The 24,709-nt window shown below is 37.4% G+C and overlaps 3 protein-coding genes and 1 long non-coding RNA gene across 8 annotated transcripts; 2 read left to right on the forward strand and 2 right to left on the reverse strand.

The window, feature by feature from the left end:
- The first annotated feature begins 2,523 nt into the window (after positions 1-2,523).
- On the forward strand, positions 2,524-9,532 carry LOC139821299 (uncharacterized). 5 transcript variants are annotated; one of them, XM_071792248.1, is made up of 8 exons: positions 2,840-3,015; positions 4,181-4,239; positions 5,974-6,179; positions 6,709-6,924; positions 7,029-7,262; positions 7,492-7,842; positions 7,938-8,095; positions 8,456-9,532. In XM_071792248.1, exons 1-8 carry the CDS (start codon positions 2,990-2,992, stop codon positions 8,679-8,681), a joined length of 1,476 nt encoding a protein of 491 aa, XP_071648349.1. In that variant the 5' UTR covers positions 2,840-2,989; the 3' UTR covers positions 8,682-9,532. The 5 variants fall into 5 exon arrangements, with proteins under 5 accessions (XP_071648348.1, XP_071648347.1, XP_071648349.1 ...); XM_071792251.1 differs by lacking the exon at positions 2,840-3,015 and adding an exon at positions 3,596-3,814; XM_071792247.1 differs by lacking the exon at positions 4,181-4,239 and having other exon boundaries at positions 2,524-3,015; positions 7,029-7,229.
- LOC139821311 (uncharacterized) lies at positions 8,476-9,658 on the reverse strand. Its single transcript, XR_011734229.1, has 2 exons — positions 9,544-9,658; positions 8,476-8,768 (listed from the first exon to the last, which is right to left on the reverse strand). It is a non-coding gene; the product is annotated as an uncharacterized lncRNA (long non-coding RNA).
- On the forward strand, positions 9,641-14,418 carry LOC139821301 (uncharacterized). Its single transcript, XM_071792253.1, has 5 exons — positions 9,641-9,728; positions 10,019-10,340; positions 10,653-11,601; positions 12,631-12,773; positions 13,043-14,418. The coding sequence occupies exons 3-5, from the start codon at positions 10,654-10,656 to the stop codon at positions 13,266-13,268; spliced, it is 1,317 nt and encodes a 438-aa protein (XP_071648354.1). The 5' UTR covers positions 9,641-9,728; positions 10,019-10,340; position 10,653; the 3' UTR covers positions 13,269-14,418.
- Positions 14,419-14,573: 155 nt separating this feature from the next.
- Positions 14,574-24,291, reverse strand: LOC139821307 (uncharacterized). The gene is made up of 3 exons (XM_071792269.1): positions 18,845-24,291; positions 15,508-15,791; positions 14,574-14,935 (listed from the first exon to the last, which is right to left on the reverse strand). Exons 1-3 carry the CDS (start codon positions 18,884-18,886, stop codon positions 14,725-14,727), a joined length of 537 nt encoding a protein of 178 aa, XP_071648370.1. The 5' UTR covers positions 18,887-24,291; the 3' UTR covers positions 14,574-14,724.
- Between the last annotated feature and the right edge of the window lie 418 nt (positions 24,292-24,709).

The raw sequence follows: 24,709 nt of genomic DNA on the forward strand, positions 1-24,709 counted from the left end.
TGCGCAATATTAATTGATGTTATTGAAACGCAATTGCTGTTACGTACCAGGAATATCGCGATCGAAAACTTTCGGGAGAAGCGTGTAGCGTGGCGACTGCATTTAAACTGTGCTTTCACTTAACGTTCGCCCCGGAGCGTTGTCCTTATAGTCCCTCAGGTATGCCTACTGCCTCCGTCCGTCCCGTTCGCCGGTCGGATACTATCTGCGACGTGATTTGCTGAGTGTGTTTTTAAATCCCAACCGCACTGGACACTGGACCACGCGGTGGGCATTTTCTACCTGCGTCTCCCCCGCAACAGCGACCATGGACCCATGCTTGAATGAGGGATGTGTAAGACACAAGGCCATGACGAAAGGACGGCCGAACGGTTAAATATTGGGAGATTTGTATTGTATGTACGTACAAAGCAATACATTGTCAAAATATTGGAGGAAGATTGATAAAATGTTCGAGGAAGAAATGAAATTTTTGATGGAATAAAGAGAGAAAAATGTAAGATATAAAATAATAAACGATGTAATATGATCTTCAAAGTAGAGAGCCGACGTGTCTTTCATTTAAATTGGAATTTGGATAGATACTCCGATAGAAAAATGTCTCGGCATTTTTATAAAAATTTCAAGATTTTCTCAGACTGCTCGGAATTTTTATACAAATTGAAACGTTTTTGAGAAACCTGAGACAAAATAATAAAATATTTAAAAATTTTTTGCCAATATATTTTTGTAAAAATCTGAATAAATAGAAGAAATAAAAATATGTGCAATTTATCAGAAATTTTCATGCATACGAATATTACAATAGTCCGAAAATCCTCGTACAATTATTTCTGAAAATACCTGAGAAATTATATATATTTTTTCAGAATTTTTCATATATAAGTTTCAATTTTTACAAAATTTCTGAGAAAATATTTTTACCAGGACAATTAAATGTTAACAAAAGTATTAAGTGTATAAATGGAATATTATATATATTTATCTTGTTTTCTTATTTATATAATATACAATTAAGAAGAAGAATAGTAGTTGCGAAATTATACGGCAAAGTTATCTGTTTTTATATATGTTTTATTTTCTTTCTCTCCTTACTGCCCTTATAGAAATTCAATATTGGAAAGTAGTGATTAATTTACTTATTTTAAGTATTAAAAATACTTAACAACAGTGCTTTTAATACTCAAAAATAAATAATTAATCACTACCTTCTCCAGCATTAAATTTATGTTTAAAGGGTAGTGAGCCGATATATTTGAACTTTTTGAATTTCTTTGTTGTATTGCCGACATCTTGATAAATAGTTTTTTTTTGTGAATGAGTTCTTTCTAAATTTTAACCCCTCGCGCTGAAATTTATGTTTTCCAGATGTTCTGTTGCTTGCGAGTCGAAATCATGGTAACATACAATTCTCAAAACGTGGACAATCGACACGAGTGTATTATTTTTATTGATATTTTATTGTCAGTGTAATTTAATCTGTACTTATAGAGTACGATTTTGTGTTTTTTTTAACGCATTGTATTTGGTACAAATTTTTCCGTCAGGATTTATACTGGAAACATAAATAATATAATTTAATGACTTTACGTACAACAACGTTTTTTAGATATATAAAGATCATTTTACGTAGCTTGAAATAAGAAATAATCTATTTTTTTTTAAATGATGCTTTTAAACTGACGCTTATTAACTTTCCAGATTTTGTGACTAGGATTGTTTCTAGTATAAAAAGAAAAAGAAAAAAGGAAGACTCCAGCTAGAGAAAACGTTAACGTGTTCGAAAACAGTTTCGAAAGTCTCCAGATGGCGGTAGGCGTCTGCCAAGCGAATACCTCGGGACCGCGCCAGGCGGAGATTATTTCCCGAGACCGATTTCTCGTCGTCGCGAATGCAATTGGTACACAATGACGTAGGAAATATCTCAATTTTACGAACTAGAAAGTTCCACGCGTTCCTTGAGGGTTTGCGGGTCTTTACGATCACCGTCACTGACGGTTGCGCGCGCATTACGCATATCGACAAAGAACCGCGTCTCACGCGCATCCGCCAGGGACGTGGGCGGAAGCGAAGGGCCACGGTGAATCGATATACCGACCAAGATTTTATAGAACGTTCTTTTTACTTTATTGAAATATTTTATTAGAAAGTATATTTTATTAAAATACTTTATTAGAATATTTTTATTAAAATATTTTATTAGAATATTTTATATTAGAATATTCAAATATTTACTGAAGTATACTTATAGGCCGGTATTCATAGTCGAATCTTATATTCAAGACCGTCTTAAGTACGATCTTAAGATGTCATTAACCAATCACAGAGCCGTATTAGCATCTTAAGACTAATTACTTAAGACGGTCTTAAAATAAGAACCGACTATGAATATCGGCCATAAAATGTTTATAGAATAAGTTTGTGCTAGCTAGAAAGCGACGCCCCGGCCACCGTCGCCAGGCACAGCCCTGCCGACGCGCCGCCATCTCGGCCGCCATCTCATGGTGGGGGGTGGGGGTAAAAGCGGAGGAGCGGAGTGGCGTAGTCACCGCGGACGCGGAGTAGCTTTCTCGGCCGCCATTACGCAGTACGCTAGGGAGTTAGACTTGGACTAGGCGAGAATCGAGAATACTAGGCGCGGGAGAGAGGCCTAGAGATCGTCGTCTCGTCGCGTTCCACGGGTTCCCTACGCGCACCAGGTGGGTTCGGGTCAGCGCGGGAAGAAAAAACTAGTGATTTCGCGCTGGGATTTTGAGACGCGCCTTCGGCGCGGTGGTGCACGGCGGTTCCGTATACTGGAACTGGAGAATCGGGATCCACGCGGTGGGCCTGCTATGGAGAGCCAGTCGCAGACCATCACGCTCGTCGCCGCCGAGCCGACCGTGATATGTAGGAACTTGCTGAGCCCGTCGTTGACCCCGCGGCTCACGCCGACGGGGAAGATCAGCCACGCCAAGACCCGGGTCTATACGCAGCGCTACCGGAAGGAATGGGAAGAGATGTCGGATTTCAAAGGTACGTGTCGCTCGCACACACGCTCCATCTCTCTCTTTCTCCCTTTCCCTCCTTACCCCGCGCCGTTCACGAGCAGGCTCCGCATATAGGGTCCTCTCACGTTGCGCTCTAGGGTATAAACTCGCGGATAAAACCGCTCTTGAACCAACTCTCAACTCTCCGCACACCCTAGTCCGCTGATCGATTCCCTGGGTTTATCGACGTCGTTACACTGCGACGCAAAGGGGAGATGGCCGTTGTTGTTTAGGATTATTGTCGACACGTTGGCAAACTCTGTGGGCGGCGTAGCTTGGAGCTGCGTTTTTGGAACCGCGTTCTCCGTTTGAAAAGAGCTACTCCACGGAGACTCGGAGACTCGGAGTAGAATAGGAATGGTCGTTGGGGAGACCGTTGGACGTTGAATTGAATATTTAATATATTTACAACTATGATGGCGCCAGCTGACGCCTGTGAATTTACGCAGAGTGTTTTCCATTTAGGCTACGGTCAACGTGACGCTACAAATGCTTTGGAGCGTTATTCTTCTCTTTCTTTCTTCATTGAAAGAAAAGAGGAGAGGAACGCTTCGAAGCATTTTTAGCGTCAAGCGGACCGCGGCCAAAGTCACACAAGTGTGTTTTTATTTTTGTTATCTATTGGAATTTCGAGATAGAACGATGTTTACGTCGACGTGTCTTGCTAATTGTAAATGGAAAGCACTCACCGCAAAGAGATGACCTCTAGTACCAGCTGCCAGGATTTTCAATAATATTTTTTTTCCTGCAAGTCATATACGAATAGAAAGCGTTGCGACGTACCGGTAAATTATACTCTAGAAGAAAACGGGACGAAAGAGATAGAGAACTATAATCGGCCGGTTCTTTTCTGTTGCTTTTGTACTTTCGAGAACAATAGAAAACCATTGACCAATTCGCTGCACAGAGACAGAAATAGTCCCTAATTAATCCGTCTTTTTCTTACAAACATGGCAGTTCACATTCCAATATAGCAGAATTTCAGTATGGAATTTCTTTCTAAATAGTGACTTATAGTTTATTGATATTGGTTTATGGTTTATCGAACTGGTAACTTAAAAGAACCGACCGCATATGCGAAATGTGAACCGCTTTTGTTTCAAATAAATCTTGTAAAATGTCGTAATGGAGTTAATTATTTTATCACGCAGGTGTATCTTTCTAAAAAAAATACATGAGAGAAGATCCGACGGTAGACGAAAATCAAAAGGTAAACGCAGTATCTATAATCTTTTCATCCCACCGATTGTACGGAAAGTACTTTCGTCGGGAAACTACGTTGAAGATAAGAGTAACGAATTGATAGTTCGAAGAGCAAGAAAGAATTTTGAGAAGACACCGATGAAACTTTGACAATACTAATATTTCCTAAAGCTTTTGGCGCTAGAAAATTACCGGAAAATTCGTCTACCTTATATGACATTTAATTGTTTAAACTATTACTATTAGATAATATTACTATTGGAATAAAAACATATATAAATTGTATATATAATAAATTATAATATAATCATGTTAAACTTATAAATATATTTATAGACCTTCACATAAATAGACGCCAAGACAATTTTAAGATTCTGAAAAATATACTTGAACCCGTTAAGCCCAGTATCAGACTACGGATTAGGACTGCAATGTGATCAAACAAAACAAAGTTCGCTAAACTTGAAATTAGTTTTTATTTTTCTTTATTATAAAGCCGTGATCAGACTACGGATTGGGATTGAGATTGGATTGAAATTTAATCAATCAGAATAAAGGAAACTATCTTCAAGGCCGGTATTCATAGTCGGTTCTTATATTTAAGACCATCTTAAGTACAATCTTAAGATGTCACTAACCAATCACAGAGCCGTATTAGCATCTTAAGATATTACTTAAGACGATCTTGAAATAAGATCTGATTATGAATACCGGCCCAAGTTTAGTGAACTTTGCTCTAATTGGTCAAATTTCAATCCAATCTCAATCCCAATCCGTGGTCTGATCACGGCTTATAATTATGGTCGATTAAATTTCAATCCAATCCCAATCTGTAGTGTGATACGGGCTTTAGACTACGTATCAGAGATTGAGAACACGAACTAAAGATCAGTTCTTTCGACCAATAAAATAATCTTAATTGTTGGGGAATTAGTGAGACCGAAAAAAAATTCACTCGCGCTTTACTCACGTGGTCACGTGCGCCAATCGCGCGCGTTCACCCCGACCGGTCGTCGCGATCAGCTGACAGCGAGAGCAAGCGAGAGGGCCAAGTTCGTCACGCTCCTATCAATTTAAAGGAGCAACAAAACGCGGCAAAGTAGCGCGAAAAGTCATTCCCTGCCGCGTAGAAGCTCTTCTCTCGTTATTATTTTTAAGTCTCGATTCTAACAATAAGACAATTTCGCCCGGGAAAAATTTCTAGGAGGTTGGGAGGCAAGGCGCCTTTTGTTCGCGGAACTTAGCGCGCACATTTCCCATTCAGATTCTATTCGCGATTTCGAACTTCTCTGTCACCAGTCGTCTCCTTTCCGTAACGCTCGGAAATCGGACCGAATCTGCGTTTGTCATCGCTGTGTTCACGGTGAGACTTTTCTCCATTCAGGTAGAACACTAATCTCAATTTGTTCTGATTGATCTGATCTGTAATTCGCAATTTTCATTGAAGTAACAGTAATAATTTGGACAAGTAGTTTGATGGGGTTTATTTAAGCGAAAATATTGGTCTTGTTGATCATGGTATGTACCTCACACTTCTAATTTTCTTCTACTTGAAAGTACAGTGATTATTTTTAACGTAAAGTGGTTCTACACATGGGTTTCCAATTTTCCATGTGAAGGCGAGGTCCACCCTACACCCTTTGGTACTTGCAGTGCGAAAAGAGATTTATTATTGTATGATTCTACACGTGGGTTTCCAACTATCGATAATGAATAAGCACCAAAATATTTTTGTGTGCAGGATGGTTGACATCAGTGCCATTTCAACCGACTCGTGCTTACTGCCTGTACTGCAAGAAGAATCTGCACGCCCACCGTTTGTCGCTGCTGAAGCATACATGCACAATGAAACATCAGCGCTCGGCTTTGGGGTATGCACTGGAGGAGAAACAAGTACAGAAGTCGGAAGCCGTTGCACCCGAAGTGGGGCTCATGGAAGAAGTCGAGGTCAACATATATTTCTCGTCAATTTTCTTATATATAAGATGTTCTATATATTTATTAAATTATTTTTCATTCTGGAAATATTTGTTCAGAAAACGTATGTGTTACAACACAGTCAATACAGTTTATTCTTTTGTGGCTTGTGGCATAAAAACTGCGTGTCGTTAAAAAGGAAGGTGAAATATAGGACATCCTATGTATAGAAATACGATACTTACATAAGATTTCAAAAGAAACAAAAAATACACAACGAAAACTTTATACAGTGAAATAATAGGTTTCTTTTTCAAATTTTGTTACATTTTAACAGTCTATGATTATTTGAAGTTAATCACATAATTAATTAAAATTGTTGAGAATAAATGAGAGTTATATGATTACTGAGTATTTCTTAATCAACCAAACGATGTTATTTAGGAAAGTAATTTTGAATGTACACAAATTAAATTAAATTAAATGTACATTACATTTATTGATATATGTGTGTAGGGGTATATGTGCCTGTGTATATATATGTAATCTTTTTCTTTAGACTTTGGATGATTCTTCTCAAACGGAGTTAGGCGAAGACAATGAAGACGATATCGAATATGTTGTTGAAAGACTGGAATCGGAGGAGGAAGAACCAATGGAATTCGAAGATGTAAAGGACATCAGCCTAGGACAGGAAGAAGAAAAAGAGATGGATAATAATCAATCCAATGAGGATTCTACGTCTGTAATAAAGAAGCTCAAATTATCGTCCGAGGTAATTCATTCCACAAATTATGCACGTGCAATAGAAAGCAATAATCTTGTTCAGCAGAGATTTCTGTCAATTTTTCAAATTTTATATAATTTTTCATCATGTAGTTACAGTCAAAATGTCGAGATCCTTTGGCAGAGGCGATGGCTCACGTTCACAACGAATATCTTGAGGAGGACAGTGAAGATCAGGAGAATGTACAGATGGAGATGGTGGCAGAATCAACTAACGATGATATATCTGTTCTATCTGAGGCGGTGGACGACGATGACGTGAAGACATCGAAATTAGACGAAGATGAGAAAACGGTAATCAAAGCCACACAGAATGGAAAAATCCTTGTAAGTGGCAATTTCTGAACAATAGACGAATATGAACATCTTAAAACTGACACTAAAAATCAATCTTAAGTTTAGTTAAGTCGTTCAGTTAAATCTTGTGCCGAAAATTATTAGCTTTTGTATATGAAATCGTATATTGTTAGCTAAAGCTATAAAAAATATTGTTTAACAGCAGGACAAAAATAATCTGGTTGTGACTTTATCGATACCGGTACTGAATACTTTTCAGACAAACACCTCGACAAGCACAGCGCCGACTCAGAATACGATTAATTTTGTGCCGATCGCGCCGGCGAATTTGAAGAATCAAAAGATCACTCTAATGTGTGGTAACAAAACATTTACATTAACTGGCGGTGCCACGTTTCAACCGGGCGCGCAGTACGTACTGACCAAGCTTAAGGGTAACCCAGCGACATTGACGCTGTCCGATCAAAAAAAGGTCGTTGCGATGAACGAACCAGACAAAGTCAAAGTGGATACAACTGTACCTGGCAATCAATCACCGACTGCTCCTAGCACTAGTAAGCAACCGATTGCCAATCAGCAATCGTCTAGCGTCAAATCAACATCTAAGAAGGTAAGAAAAAATTACGTAATTTTTCATCCACTTCCCGTTTTCTAAATGGTTAAAAGTATAATAAGACTACTCATTGATGTCTTTATTTATTCTAGGCTATTGCTTCGGGAAAGCAGTCAGCTTTAAAACATGTATCGAAAAAATTGCGCATTACCACATATGTTGTGGATACTATCAAGGGAATTCCAATTGGTGGGTTGCAAGTTAGCTTGTATAAACTGTTGGACGGCAAATGGACCTTCTTGAATGAGAGGTATGTCATTTTTCAACTAGTTATTATTACTCTTTATTTTTCCTTTAATATAGTCTTTATAGCTTGATTCGACAGACTTATTAATTTTCTACACTACTATTTTAAATCTTATATAAGTTTTGTTTTCAACACAAATACGGCAAATCTTTTTTTACTATAAAAATATTAATTTGATACAATTATATTCTTTGATATATTTCTAATAGCGTACAAAACGAAAAGGCAAGAAATAAAATGAAGATATTTTTAACTTTAAGACTAACATTCGTATGCTGTTACTGTAATCCTTCCTAAAAAATATTAAAATAAGTATGGATTATCACAGACATATAAGTGTGGTAAACAAAATTTTCTTTTCAGCAATACAAATGCGGAGGGTCATTGTAGCGATTTGGTGGAAAAGCTGAACGGTACAATCGGCCGTTATAAGATTCATTTCGACGTCGACAAATATTTCACGCTGAAAAGGATAGACACCATGTTTCCGTTCGTTGAGATCGTATTTGACGTAAAGAACCCGAACAGTCACTATCATATACCTCTTTTATTGAGCCCATTTGGTTATACAACCTATCGTGGCACATAAATAGAATGTGCTATTGAATAGAATAAATTCCTTCGTGACAGAGATAGTTGCGAGGAAATACTTACGATTTTCATGAACATTACATTGCTAAAAACAGATATTTTTATATTGTAAAGTCAAGTATAAGAATGTATATGTATAGATACATAATGTACATACATAATATGTATAATTATATTGATATTGTATATTACATATTATATTTATATAATTATATAATATTATAATTATAATTATATTAATTATATTTATAATTATAATTATATTAATATTATAATTATATAATTATACATATATATTACATAATTACGTTAGATTAGATTATAAATAGTAATTCTCGTCATAATATAAATGACATGAAAATAAGAATATTTTTAATGCTTTTGCAGAAGCGATAAAATGTGTTTGCATTAATGAGTTAGCTGTTGAAAATTGATTACGTGATATATAAAAGATACAGAATTATTTTTATCACAAGCTAAATTTGACGACAATGATTTTGTATAATAATTCATAACCTAAATCTGATGTCGCGTTTTACTGATAATGAAGCTAAATGATGATAATGATTCATATAATAAAATAAGTTTTTGAAAGAACCGACAGTTGTAAACAAATATTTTAGTTTAGTAGGTTATAAGTATATGTAAGTATATTATTTTGCTTTTTCTTGTATCACATTAAGAATTATTTTTCTTTAACATTGCGTTGGTATGTGTATGTGTACGTGTATATATGTGCGTGTGTGTCTGCGCGTGTTCGCTTGTGAATGTTGATTTATATGTGAAACTACGTATGTACATTTTTTAAAGAGACGATTTTATTAAATTCTAATGAATGTGTGAACTATAGAGATAAATACCAATCTTTCAGTCATTGCCTGCATTCCTTGACCTTTAATCCGTTCTATCTATATCCAGACTAATCTCTTGGAAACTTCACCTATTCGAGCGCAGTTGGTATGTCAGTTACGTTCGCGACGCGAATACTAATACTGGGCGTGGTGACAGTGAAGTAAATCAGATTGTTTCGTCAAGTTATTAAAATGTAATATATAATACGAAAAATATATATGAATGTACATATAATACAGCATGAATAGTTTTTAAAGAAACTTAACTAAAACATGCAGAATCTAGAAGTGTTTAACAAAAAAACTGTATTTATCTAAATATGTTAATATTATCTAAATATTTATCTAAATTTTAGCTTCTTTTAAATAGACTACACAAGTTATTATTTAAGCAAACTATTGCCAGCCCGTAATGTAAGCGAAATCCAAAGTTAAAAGCGAAGATTGGATTTATTCATACTTGAATTATGAATTTCTATTATAGTTTATGCAATAGGGGAGACTGGGGCTGGTTGTTACAGGGGTAGGTTATTACTGTGCCAATGGTAGCTAAACCGGAAACGCTATAGTAACGTTAGAAATAGATAAATGATCACGCCAGTGTCGGCCGACATACCGCGCGAGTTAAGCTAGCCACGCACACTTTCCGTTGAACGTAACAGTAGGATTTCGACCAATCGCGTTGCTCGATTCAAAAACATACGGCCATACATTCCCGAATCGAATAACACGATTGGTCGAAATCCTACTGTTACTGTTACGAAAAAGTGTGTGTCCGGGGCCTTAAGCAGCCGTAAAAAACGCAGGTTTGTAACATTTTCATTTTTTAGTATTATTGGTCTAGCACTTGTTATCTAAATAAGCAGAAATGTGTATGTGTGGTATATACTCTCTAATTCCTTCTGTTTACAATAAACCTTACTTTTATAAGCTTTACAAATATTTGTGTTTTAATATTTAATCTTAAGAGGTTAGTTTTGGTGTTGGGGCTAAAAGTGACATTTTCTCGGGGCAGGTTGTGACAAACCACAATTAATTTATGATTTGTCACAACCTGCCCCGTTGTGCTTCTTGCTGACTGGTATAATTTGAATTATATAAATTTATTATTTTTCTAGGATGAAGAAGTATAAAAAAAAGAGTGAGCGTGGACAAATATCTAAAGACATCTACGACAAAGCAGCAGCTGTCTTAGAAGAGGATAAAACAAAAACAGTTCGTGGCATCGCAAAAGATTTTGGACTATGTCATATGACGCTTACAAGATACTTAAAAAAACGAAGCAAAGTAAAGGAAAAGGGCATACCTATGGAATCTGTCACATTCGGTTACCAGAAAAACAGACAAGTTTTTAACAACAATGAAGAAACTATTTTGGTGAATTACTTAACGAAATGTAGCCAAATTTGCTACGGATTAACGCCAAAATATGTTCGACAGTTAGCATTTGCTTGTGCACTTAAGTACAATATTACTACACCGCAATCGTGGCATAATAATAAAGAAGCAGGAGTTGATTGGTTGACAGCGTTTTTAAAACGCAACCCGTCTATCATCAACGAATTTAAAAAGACTGGTATTGCACCATTTAATAAAGATATTTTTCCGGATGAGGACTTCTTGTCTACTTTTGTTACTGACAGAGAATTAGACGGCACGGCTAGCTCAAATATTGAAAATACCCCAGTTACAACAGAGAACACTCCAATTCATTCCACTAGGACTCAACCTCCGCCAACTCAAACTGCCTCCTTGAATGACACTACATCTCCTATTTTGGAATGTACTGAATCTACCTTTGCTCCCGAGATCGTTCGACCTTACCCAAAAGCTGCTGCTAGAACAAAAAAGATAATACGAAAAACTCGAAAATCAGCTATTTTAACTGATACCCCGGAGAAGGATGCATTGGCACTGGAACAAAACAAGAAAAAAGAAAATACATCAAAAAAAATTAAAGTGACTAAGAAGGGAATGACTGAGCCAAAAAAGGTGACCAAACAAGAAAATACAAATAAGAAAGGAGAACCAGCTAAGAAGAAAAGAAAGATTGTTGTGAAGAGAAAGGTATTGCAAGAATCTGACGAAGATACTATAGAAGATGATTATTTTTGCCTCATATGTTGTGAACCATTTGATCAGAGTCGAGCTGGTGAAAAATGGGTGCAATGTATTGTTTGTAAAAAATGGTCACATGTGAAATGTGCTAAGGGAAATATAGTATCCTATGTTTGTTTAAATTGCGATAGTGATTATTCCGATTAAAATAACTGAACTGTTTTGTTTTTAAGATCTGATAGTCTTTCTAAAATAATTATATTTTTTTTTTTTTTGATAGCCAAAGTTTTATGTTATGTTGGTTCTTAATAAAATGTTTCTCTAATAGAGCTTATAACTTTTGTTTAGATTAAAAGTTACTTGTATTTTTGTTTTAAAAAATTTTTATTTAAATAAGAACATAATTTGACTTAATTTTTATTTTTTTATTTTTATTTTGTTGTGATAAAGCAAAGATACCAAAAAAAGTAATATGTCTAAGTTTTTCGCTAAATAAGAACATAATTTTATTTAATTTTTATTTCAATGTGATAAAGCAAAGAGGCCAAAAGAAAATTGTATGCCTAAGTTTTTGTTTAAAATAACACTATAATTTTATTTAAAATTAAAAAGTACTATATTATTACTTGGACTTAAACTTGGAAGTTAAACTTTTTTTGTATTTGTTATAAACAATAATATTTCATTTTTGTTCGAATTAAGAAGACAAACCATGATTATTCTTAATAAAAAGTTTGAGATTACATTTGTTTTTTTGTTGTAACAATTTACCCCGTGTGGTGTAACAACCAGCCCCTGGTGTGGGGTAAAAAGTTACATGTCTCTTTTTTCAGAATTTTTTAATTTATATAATTTCTAATGAGCGGTTAAATAAAATTATTATTAAATTTAAATCCCGATTAGTTACTGAATCTAGCAAGCCTAGATTCATTTATAAAAACAACATAATCAAAGAGTTGAGACACTTTATAGAAAAAATGTCACAACCAGCCCCGGTCTCCCCTACATTTATGTTTCTCGTGTCTTTTTGTATGACAGATGAGCGCCTCTGTAAATCTAAACGATGAAAAGTTAAGCATCACTACGCATGTTTTGGATACCAGCAGAGGTCGGCCTGCTGATGGCTTGCCCGTGTGTCTGTACAAGTTTGAAAATGACAAGTGGACTCTTTTAAAAGAAAGGTGCATTTTGTATTATCTCACATACTTCTCTTATATATACACGTTTTATATTTTTTCGTCATCTTTCACAGCTCCCAAGAATTCTTAGAGAAAGAAAGAGGCGTACATGCATGCCTCTGCATGCCATTACATACTTTTATTATACATTTATTTTTATACATTGATACTGATAATATCATTCGCACATACATTTTGATTCGCTTGAATAAGCGGAAAAGTTGATTTTATTTTTTTATTCATTATCATTAATTTAATTTTTTTTTTCACAGCACGACAGACTCAAACGGACGTTGCGGGGATCTGTTGGAGGACGAGCGAAGGACTTGCGGCAGATTCAAGATCGAGTTTCGGGTGAACGACTATTTCAGGCGAATCGCGACCACTTCCATGTACCCAATGATCGACGTGATGTTCGATGTGCAAAATCCCGGCGAGCACTATCACATTCCTCTGCTGCTGAATCCTTTCGGATTTAGCACGTATCGCGGCTCGTAATCGGCGTTAAAAGATGATTTCGCCACGTTTGCGCGGCGACACGGACGTTACAAAACAGCCCGAGGGATTTGCTAGAAAAAAATGCACTTTATTCGTGGCCTACGCGTGTCTACATGTCAATCGAATTGCGGGAGAGGACAGAGGAGAATAAGTTGAGGTGACTGATGACGCCAAATTTACGAAGCCTCGTTGCGCAAACGTTGCAAAAAATAAAAGACAAGCACAATCGTCAGGAATTTACCTTGTTAAATCGAACACTTGATATCAGAGAGGATAATATTGACGAATATATCTTGTAACTTGACCTTTTCATCATGAAAAAATTTGCGAACCGTAAAGTTTCTTAATCCTCGAAATTTCGAAGTTTACGTTCACGTGTGAATCGTAAACTTTTGATTGTCGCGAATTTGCATCGAAGATCTAATGAGAAGGTCGTCTTATAATTTCAAAAATTACAGTTTTGACTAAATTTTTTTAACTAGCCATGAATATCTTCAATTTGCAAAGAAAGAGTTAATTACGTACCTACTTTGCGTTAAAGATTTGCTTACACTAAAAAAATCTAATCTAATAATTATAACATATAAAAAGAAAACAGTCGCTAATTAAAAAATTAAAAATATAATTAAAATTGTTTCAATAATATGAAAATTTAGTTTTATATGATGTTATTTTGTCGTTGTTATTTGCCGCTGAACGTGCTTGTTTAATATATATTTACAACGAATTTATTATACATTAAGTATGTAAGAAATCTCATATAGATGATAGAAGTTCTATTTTCGCTAAATGACGGATGCGTCATACATTATTATTGTAGACTCAAGTATCGCGGTATAAATCATTGACATTGATAAAGTCGATACGAATGAGGCTGAGGACATAATTACGCGACATAAAATTTCCATTCTACATATATATCGTACAAATGTGAGCGGGGGAAATTAAGAATAGAGGATTCGATCGATGCCGACGATTCGAATGACTCGACTGTAGAAACTCGAACGAGAAAGATCATATTTTAAAAATTTATGTCGATTGTATCGACAGCTTACTTTACCAAGTTATTTTATCTCGGGAAATATGTTCTTTTGGTATCCGTATTTTGTGTATGTTACTCTCGGAAAAACGAAATATGTATTATAACGAATACTTTGAAGTTTACGTTTTCTCTCATTTAATTTAACAGACTGTTAAATTAAATATCTTGATAACAAACCGCAAGCGTCAAGACTCAAGACAAGTAGCGGAAGTTAGCCAAGATATGAGGTTCTACTGTACACTTTTCAATCCCGTTTTCTTTAATTAAGTCAGCTTGAATTAATTTTTTTTCTTTAATTAATTCAAGCTACTTGTGCCTCGACATTTCTGTATACAGAGAAAATCGTTAGCCTCTCTTGATCCACCGATCACAGTGCTGACAAAACGGAAAGCGTGTTCACGCCAGCCTTCGAGATCATTGAGGCGGCAGATAACTCCGATCGACGTCCGGCTTCGATGGCAGATATGTACTTCCTGGTCCCGGGGGTCCGACGTGGGATTCGATTTGGCGTCCCGAGGGGCCGATGGAGGGTCCTGGGGGTCTGATGAGAGACCCCTTCGTTTCGCCGGTCGCGGCAGCTCCTATTCTGAATCCAGCCCGATACCCGTTCTCGTCCGCGACGTAGCTTGCGAATGCAAAGATTGCGTTTTATATTCTCTTTGTCTTTTTCCTCGTCAGGAAAAAAGGTGTAACTAAGGCATTATTGAAACCGCGTGAGAGCTGTTTTTGATTGAATCCAGATTTGAGTCACAATATCTATCTCTTCGAGTTAAAAATCACAGATAACACTTTACACACTTTACTGAAAGGGATTAATGGATTTACTCGAAAATTACTCTAATAGAATTTGTGACCCGTTCTGCTGTCCGCTTAGTGCTAGAAATGCTTCGAAGCGTAGATCTCTTTGTCCTGACTGTTCAATCTAATGCTTCGAAGCATTCCAAGTGCTAAGTGGATTGCAGCCTTGTTTCCGAAGTCGTATCCAAGCTTTAACTTTTTAAGCGAATAATGGAAATTCGAAAGACTCCGATTTCAAATTTAGAGATTCAGCAACACTAGAAAACAATCTCAATCTTGATGGAAATTGAAACGATAAAATGCAAAATTGAAATCTTTCTCGAGGACGCGATTAAACATATATATGTCGATAACACTCGATTGTTAAAAGAATCATAGAGAATAAGATTGTGTCCTCACTGAACGGAAACGGGGATTCCTTCGGGACTCTTGTAAGAATAGGATCCCTCTACAACTCGGACCAGCTCGCCGTCCACGAGCTTCAGGGTGGCGATCTCCTCCCTCTGGACGCCGTCTTCGCTGACGACATTCGCGGAGGTCGGCGGACCCGCGGCCGCCCTCTGCTCGCCCTCGAAGGGCGGCTTCAGGATCAGGCCGCCGGAGCCGCGCGCGAACAGCGGTGCCTTCTGATCTGGGGACAGCCTCTCGGCGAAGGACGCCGGGAACGACAGCAAACACCAAATCTGCGGGAGTTGTTCTTTACACAGGTGACTCTTAAATGAGAGAGTGCACTTGAAAATGACCCAACTCAAATTTTAAAAAATCAGTTTTTTAAGTAAAAAAAAGTACATTATTGTTTCCTGGACGTTTTGAGCTGTATAAAATTATTGGATATGCCTAAATGTCTACAAAAAGAGATTGATCATACACTTTTTTCGCTTTGAATGATTAGAAGAAGATAAATAAGCAAAACAATTTTGTTTTAAATTTTTAGTTGATTTGTCATCTGGTAGCACCCTTTGTATTCTTAATTTGAAGTAGACAAAGAAGAAGAGAATAAATTATTGCAAGAGTTTTGAACTGCTCGTCTGTAAAAACATTCTTTTGTACCTTTATTATACCTTTTTCTTAAGAAATATTAAACAGTCTTTCAAATTGTTTCAATCTCTTCAGTAATGAATCGACTACGATCGCACGAAGTGCTCGGTTAAAAAAATACTGATTTAACGAGCAATTAGAGCTGCAAAAAGTATTGACTTCTTTCAAGCTGTAATTAAAGTTCGGAAAGAACTTAATATAAAAAAAAACACTGACTAAGATATAGTCGAGAAAAATGCTAAAAAAGAAAAATGATAAATACGTTGACTCAGCGAGGAGAAAAATAGATAGCTTTGCCTTATGATTTCACAATTATTACCTTTCCTCTTAATTGTGCGCTACGAGCAATGCTACGTTGTTATCTAAAGAGTGTTTTGTAACAAATCTCGTGTAATAAATCGGAAAAGTTATACGATTCCACGTGAAAAAAAGCTTCACGTCGAAACTGTAAAATCCTTTCCGAGATTTACCGAGATTTCTGCCTTAAAAATCGATTTTGTAAATTGGAAAATTAATAACACCTTCTCTTGTCTCTTTAAATTGCCCGGGAGGATTAATGAATCTATCTAGGAATAACCGGAGAATACCGAGGATGACCCCGCGACCGCATCGCGCGTCGCGTTGGATAATCAGCTGGAGGATCGCCGCGCGTCGTGCACATATAAGTACGTATACGCGACGTGTTGGAGGTGGATCCCCTCGGAAAAGGACACTTTCTACTTAATGGATGGACCGGCCGGGCCGGCCGGGCCCGCGTTTTGAACGCTTCGGGGCCCGATAACCGGCCCCCGCGAGTTTACGAAGACGCAATATCGCGCTTAGACCCCGTCATTTGCGAAGGCGCGATGGGAATCTCGCGAATCGCGCGCCGCGAGGATGAACTTTCAACCCCTCATACCGCGAAGGTATATTGCGCCGGAGACAGAAACGATACTTTCTCAGCGGCGGTATCTTTCATCTGCGAGAGAAACAGAGCTGGTGTCTCAAAGTATCCAAGGCGAGTCGTTAATCTGGCGTTAATCGGCTCCGGAGATGCATGAGAGAAATGTAGACGCGAGAGGGAAATGTAATGGAAAGGTTGTAGCGAAAAGAATCCGTTTGTTTGCGTAATCAAAGATCAATATAAATGATTTAACGTTCGTTAGGAATATCGAGCTGGATTGACTAATAAATTGGCACACTTATTAAACTGACGTATTTAATAATTTATCTACGGTTTGAACTATTACATGTACAGACTAGTAATTGGCGCGATAATTAGCGTATAAATTATTAACTTATTAAATTGACATATTTAATAATTTATGTAGAGATTAAACTGATTACATGATGCGTTAATTTATATTAAAAAAGGATTGATAAAGCTGCTACTGACGTTAACACGATATGCTTTGACGGCTAAAATGAACCTGCAGGCGTAAACCGCGCGTCGCACGTGCGACTTTAGAAATATCGATAAGATTTTTATTTTATTTCGTATTTATTGGAACATGTCGCGAGTGCAAACATCAATTCAGTCAGTGAGGCTGCATATACTTTTCCACAAAAATGTTGCTTCGCAACATGAGTTGCGACGTGTGTGCAAGTGAAATTTATGATTCGCGTTGTTCGCGTTAGCCGCGAAAGGCACGCAGCATCTGCGTAAGGGAAGGAGAGAAAGGATTGTCGGTAGCACGCCTCCCGCGTTTTCCATGGAGAACTTCGCCGAAGAGTAATTTACGACGACGCGTTTCCCTATTTTTTCGCCGGACGGACTTAAAAATTTAAACCTGTGAGTTTGGCGCACGAATAAAGTTTCTTTCACGTACAAAATAATAAATTTAAAAAAAAATCGAAAATAATAAACTTTGAAAAATTATTCACATCTGAAGCGATCGATTGAAATTTAACAATAATAGTCGAAACCGTCGAAAGTTATTATAATTGAAATAATTTAATAATTACAAAATTAATATCGCTTTCATGACTGGTATAACTCCGTTAAAAAGATAATATGTTGAATGATGACGTTTGACAAGTGACATCTCTAAATTTATCTATGGCTTATATGTCAAATGTAAGCTAATTGATATGAATTTATGAATCACGAATTTATGTTAATTATGTAAATTCGGCCCCGAGTAAATTCGATTTTCTTCACACACACTGTTAAATTCGTAGTGTCAAATTATACTCAGTTTGAGTCAGTTTTAACTATTCCTACAGATCGCTATTACTCCTATTCAATATATCGTTAATTTAACTAAAACAATGTTAATTTAGCTTGGAGTTAAAATATCGACACACATGGTAGTTAAAAATAACAAAATGTTATTTAGCTACCCTAGCTCACCACACTCCGGTCCAGTGGACCGCTAAAGGTTTTTCGGTTTTCTACTTTTTACATAATAACAATTTTTTAGTTTCCTTGTAATAATTGTTCAATTTAAACGCAAATTATTTACTTGATATAAACATCTTCATAAACATCTTATTCAGAGTCTGTATTTCCAATTTCTACATTACAAGCTTAAAAATATTAAGTTAGAATGAAAATGGCAATGTGACAAAGTCGAACGGTTTCACGGATTGCAGTGTGGCGAATTTAAAGACTTGAAAATAAGTGTGGCTAGCTAGGATTAATTTAAGGTATATTGATATTGGTTTAAATAATTCTTTCCTATCGCGTCGCGAGAGAATTTCTTCCTGCGGGACGTACCAGCGAGTGTATAATCCCGCGATGACCCATCGTGGCTGTCATTTTATGACGATGATAACGAGGATGTATACGATGAGCGAGGACACTTCGCACTGCGTCACCCGGCGCGCGGCTCGGGAGCGCCTAGCTCGGTATCGCGGGCACCCTTGTGTCACACCGGGACTGGTATCGGGTCCTGTCGGCGGGTCCGTGGTCCTGCGAGCCCCCGTTCTTATATATACCCCCGTGAACGCGACGACGGATCAGGCGCTCTTCCCCCTCTGATCATCGCCTAGAGGAGACGATCCGCGCGAGCGACTACCGTTTGCTCGCGACTCGCGACGCGGCCCATCGTATATTTCGCGTGTATGTGAATGTATAAGGAGTTCGGGAACGTTGTTCTGTAAACCGTGGATGGCATGCTGACTACAAACCGAACGTACATACGTGAACAATAAGTGATGTTTCAGGCAGATTCCTTTTTTTTACATCAGGGAGACAGAGATTATATAGCTGCAGGATTAAAGACCGGTTGTTTCAATCTGTTGGTAAACTAACTAATAGTTAAATCATATGTCTATCTTTGTCTAATTTGAAGGAAAAAGAAAGACATATAACCAACAGGTTGGAACAACTGGTTAAGTCTTTCGTATATGTGATTCTTAACGCTTCTTTATTCGCACTAATATGTTTACAGGTACCGTTTATACGTGGCACACTGTACAATCACGAGGACCAAGAGCGTTGGTAATTTGAAATCCAACCTTACTTAAAGTAAAAACGGGGAGATGTTACGGGAATGAATATATAGGAATAACTCACAGGACGTCGTAACAGAGACGAGAGGCAGCTAAAGGGTAGAAAATTAAATTTTTCAAGTTAAATTATTAAATGGGCAAAGAGGTCTAATACACTAATTTAAATCTTTACTTTAATCTTTTTACCGACAGTTTAAATTTCTAATATAAATTATCTTATCGGTAAAACATACAAACAAAATTAATTATGATAAAATAATCGATGAACCCGCCATATTTAAAGAGAAAGAAAGGATTTAAGAGCTTAGCTCAAATTATCAGCATCAGCTAACAGCAGTCTAATTGAAAATAATTTTATTAATTTAATAACAATATTAATAAATCAAATAACATTTTATTCAAATAAGAACATGACTGCTTCATTAATACTGTTATTGAATTAACAGAATTATTTTCGATTAGACTGTTGTTAGGTAATTCAACGCAGCATCATTTCTTCTTCCGTGTATTGACGTCTTCGATGGAGTTGCCATTTTATTAAGAAAATTCCTTTTTGTGGATTGAATTACTCGTGAAGATTAGTTCAAACGACTTCGCTGTTTATCGACGCGACTCAGGTTTCCGAGATTTTATGCTCGTCGTGGAGTTAAGTGACGTTACGAGGACGGATGCGTGAAGCGAGACCGGTGCAAATATATAGGGGCATACACGGGCACGCGAGGAACGAGGGACACGTGGATTTATTGTCGCCGATTTAAAGGCCACCGTTGTCACGACGACCCCGCGATCTGGCTCGTTTAAGGGCACGCGAACGAACAATGCGATCTCTTGAACCTTTAATAGGATGCGTTCGAGCTCTCCTAATGGGACGCTTCTCCGTTGACATTTTATTTCTGTCGCGATGCCACCGCGGTTGCCGAACCCACATTCCGCGATCTAGTAACGGTAGCGATCGCCTCGATCGACGTTGATCCCGTAGATTGTATTCCATACATCGGGGAAGAAAGGTTTCCTGCTCGAGATCGCACGAATATAAGAATAAAACCGAGCGCTTTTAAAAAAAATTGTTATCAAATGTTTTTTTTTTTTTTTCGATATAGCGGAAGAATTCTGAGGAAGCTTTTGGTTTTAATATCGCACTATAAATTAATGTAATTAATTTATAATTATATTAATTTATAGTGACTCAAGTTTAAAATTAATATAATTATAAGTTAATTACATTAATTTATATACAGTGCGATATTAAAACCAAAAGCTTCCTCAGAATTTCTCCGTCATATCGGAAAAAATAACATTTAAATAATAATTTTTTTTTAAACGCGTTTGGTTATTAACGTAATTAATTTGTTATAGTGACTCGAGGTCCTCCTTAACAAATCGATCGAGTCACCCATTGAGTCATTATTATAGAGATATAGAGGATTATACCCGGAGGGAGAAATGCGTGAATAGAGAAGTTAAACGTCAAGAGTGCATGGCAAATACGTGATGAAACCTTGTCCCTCGGCCCGGCTTAATTGACGAACGCGAATTTTCGACTGGAAATGTTGCAACCAGGAAGATCGTCATTTTAGATCGTTCAATGTAATATAACGTAACGCTAAACGCCGTCACTCTCGATGTTGCGTAACTTTGGCAAAAGGTCCGATACACCTCCTCTCTCGTGGAGACGTACAAAAATATTCTTGCGCAACGCGAGCACGACGTACGCGCAAAATTATAGTCCGGCGCACGCAATCGCGACGGGATAAATAAAGTAACATTTAATTTGCCTCGAGTTACGGTGTGTATCGCGATTATCGCATTATGCCGATTTACCCCTTGACCTTTTGCCAAAGTAAAATCTAAAATATTTCCAATGAAAAAATTCGCGCTAGAAAGAAGCGAAAATCGGTTCGCGGGATAAATCATAAATGTTAATTTGCATTCATCTGTGTGTGGTCTTTTATTATTGACGCGTCGTCAGAAGTTGACGGACGAAAGGCTCTTTAAACGACAATCTCTCGGGATGAATTATAATTCATCTTATATTACTTCTTTCGTAAAATATGTACACAGTGTAAATAATTCGTAATAAATCGTAAGAAAATTCTAATTTGCATCTCATATCCCAATTCGTTTCTTATTTTTCATTCATAAAAATCAACGTTTAAAGGTTTGTCTAAGCATCAATCCTCCCGGAGCGAGTTGATTTATTAACTCCCCTTATCTTTATCGTAGGCCGTAATGTGCGAAAAATTGCCCGAAGCCGATTCCATCCGCCGGCTTATGTTTGTGCAAGAGCTCGAAAGCACCTCCGACACTGACCGTTTCGTACTCAATCATCGATTTATTATGATTTCATAACTCCGTCTCTTTCTTCCCACGTCGTCGTGTGTTCAAATGCCAGTGTTCCGAACATGCCTGGACGCGAGGATTAGAACCAGAATGTCTGTGGCCAGTGCAATTTCTAAATGTATCATAATAACAAAAAGCAAGTGACATTAATCATTATTGATTAATTCAATAAATTTATACTCTATATGTAATAGAAGAATTGTAGAACAGAGAAACCTATCGAAATCTGTGATATATCGTTATGATATTCTCTTTTTATCTTTTTTTGAGAAATTAGAATGTGTCGTGTTCGTTGTTCGGAAAACTACAACACCTGCCAAATTTTATTACCTGGTCTCGCGCGAATGATAACTCGGGGGGGGGGCGGGGAGGGCGAATAAATAAAATAACTTCTTTATTTAGAAATTGTGGGTCAGCTAGGCTACTCTGGCTGCGAGCCCTTCGCGTGATCTGATAATAACTGCCGCGTTCGCTCGTCGTTATTTTTAACTGTCGTTACGGTGCCTCGAGTGCATCGTTGAGGATGATCGAGGGGAACGTGAATGAAACGAGCTACGACGTGCACTGGGGGGCACGCGCGACGACGTGAGTATCGCGAGACCGCGATTATAGTTGACATACTTTCGTGTATCGATCCTAAATAGGCAGCCAACTCCCTGCGAACCGATAATGGCAACCGATAAACCGCGGCGGCAGTTTGTTTTACGGTAATTAATAGGTAGGGCAAAATCACGGTTTTCACGGTTGTCATCCCGCACGAGAAAGATGACTAAACATTCTAAATACAAAAAAGGATATGGCGTGTATTACTTCAGCTCCCTATAATTATACGTAACTTTAGTCGCCTAAGTACGACGATATTACAGTGGTAATTTAATTAATTAACACTTTGACTGTCAAGCTAATTATGAGCGTGCAGAGAAGTGCGTGATCGCACGTAAAGTATGCAGAGCCAATCATATTGTCGATCGCTAAAATAGATAAGAGATTTATTTCTTTTGCTGTAATAAACGCATTATATTGTACAAATATTTTTTACTTTTTTTTTTATTTTTGATCAATATCCTTATATATCACTTTTGACTGACTGTGAGTAAATAAAACTGTTTGCGGGTGACGAGGTCCTTGCGAACTCATCTATCACCCGAAAATGGATGGCGAGGTAATATTGAAGGGCATAAAATTGATATTTGCCCGGTAATAATAATAATAAAGAATCAATTTAGAATTTAGAAAGCACAAATAACGAGGAAAAAGTCCGACAGTCGTTTTTCCTAGATTGCATCGCGAGGCAACTGCATGGCGATGGAAAATCTGAGGCCGTTGCACTCTGGCAAATCAATCATTGGCGAGGCGCCAAGTATCGAGCCGGTTAATGTCCGCGGTGAGAGATGCATCCCCGCTGCAAATCTGGGACGAACCTGGATCACGTAAGGACGCTACCCTGTGTTTGCAATATCAATTAACATAATCCCGTCGGGTGACTTAACGATTTCATCACTTGATTATCGCCTGCTCGGATCGCCTCGGCGAAAGGATCACGAGCCGCGAGTTGGATATACGCGATAATAAATGCGTCGGCCACGTCGACGCGAGAAAAGCGACGGAAAATGATAAATCTGCACCATTTAGTTTCTCAATCGGTAATTTTTCACGTCACGCTATTCGACTCGCAGTTATACGTTTCATTAATTCAACGCTAATTAGTTACGTATATACGCACGTTAAAAATTTGCGGCGGGAAAACAATCGATTACTAACGATTGCACAATACGACTAATAATCGCAGCGTGTACTTTTCGCCGGTGTTCCACAAAGTTCGTATTTAAATGTGTAAAATTCGTACGCGAAGAGGTCTACTTCACGATTTCTTTCTTAAGCCAAATATGAAACTCCTTGGAATATTAAAAGGATAATCGTCCGTCCGGTAGAAAGCCATTCACCAGTGCGTGATATTTACAAGCGAGAGTGGCCGTTAATTATTACCACCAAGTCGTCGCCACTTTGATAGATAGTGTCGAGAGGTATTTTAAACTAATCGGTTATTTCATATACTCAATAAATAATTTGCCTTATGCAACACAAATATTACAATCAACATAAGTTAGTAATTAATAACGGAGTATAATTTGCTTTTTATGGCTCGTCTTTTGTCGAGTTCACATCTCATCTTGAGTTCGTAATTTATTATTTCGCATTTTCTGGATTCTTGCGGAATACCGAAGGGACAAGATGGGGACGGGCGTTTCATTAGGAGGCCGTTGACCTACGAGAACAGATCCGAAAACGAGCTCGTAAAATTCTGCACGCTCTATGGTATGCCTGGAAAGCAAAAAGAATGCTAATTTATGACTTAATTTCCATTCAAATTGCTCTATAAGCGAAACTCGCGGAATTATATTCTTTCATTTATAAATTTTGAATTTTAATTCTAATCATGCTTAATGTTTACGGTATTCTGGATCCATCTTCGTAGGCCTCGTTATCACACAGTCAATACATCCTTCACAAGCCAGTTTTTTTTTTTTAACAAGACATTTAATATTCGTTTAATATCTGTAAGCTCAGCAGAGTCAACATTTTGCGTGGGAACAGACGTTAAGAGGTTCTCGTGTGTAGGTATGCGCGTTACAGATTCCTCTCGTTTGCACTGCGCTGCGCAAACTGCGCTCGATCGGCTCTTCGCGGCACGCGAAATATTGAATATCTCCGGATCCGTCGAAGCCCTTACGGATCCTCACGAGGATTAACGCAAGTTTTTGCGAAAGGGCACATTGTCAGAGCAGAT

Source organism: Temnothorax longispinosus, chromosome 11 (assembly GCF_030848805.1).
Source record: "Temnothorax longispinosus isolate EJ_2023e chromosome 11, Tlon_JGU_v1, whole genome shotgun sequence".
NCBI lineage: Eukaryota > Metazoa > Arthropoda > Insecta > Hymenoptera > Formicidae > Temnothorax > Temnothorax longispinosus.

What these genes read in the sequence shown, in the direction of transcription:
- LOC139821307 (XM_071792269.1), bottom strand. Translation starts at nt 18,886, where the DNA reads ATGACAGCCACGATGGGTCATCGCGGGATTATACACTCGCTG. An exon ending in GCGGGATTATACACTCGCTG is followed by an intron (nt 15,792 to 18,844) that starts GTACGTCCCGCA and finishes CAACTCCCGCAG; the next exon opens with ATTTGGTGTTTGCTGTCGTT. An exon ending in GGAATCCCCGTTTCCGTTCA is followed by an intron (nt 14,936 to 15,507) that starts GTGAGGACACAA and finishes TGCATTCGCAAG; the next exon opens with CTACGTCGCGGACGAGAACG.
- LOC139821301 (XM_071792253.1), top strand. Translation starts at nt 10,654, where the DNA reads ATGAAGAAGTATAAAAAAAAGAGTGAGCGTGGACAAATATCTAAAGAC. An exon ending in AGATTGTTGTGAAGAGAAAG is followed by an intron (nt 11,602 to 12,630) that starts GTATTGCAAGAA and finishes TTTGTATGACAG; the next exon opens with ATGAGCGCCTCTGTAAATCT. An exon ending in TGGACTCTTTTAAAAGAAAG is followed by an intron (nt 12,774 to 13,042) that starts GTGCATTTTGTA and finishes TTTTTTTCACAG; the next exon opens with CACGACAGACTCAAACGGAC.
- LOC139821299 (XM_071792246.1), top strand. Translation starts at nt 2,835, where the DNA reads ATGGAGAGCCAGTCGCAGACCATCACGCTCGTCGCCGCCGAGCCGACC. An exon ending in CACAGAATGGAAAAATCCTT is followed by an intron (nt 7,263 to 7,491) that starts GTAAGTGGCAAT and finishes AATACTTTTCAG; the next exon opens with ACAAACACCTCGACAAGCAC. An exon ending in TCAAATCAACATCTAAGAAG is followed by an intron (nt 7,843 to 7,937) that starts GTAAGAAAAAAT and finishes TATTTATTCTAG; the next exon opens with GCTATTGCTTCGGGAAAGCA.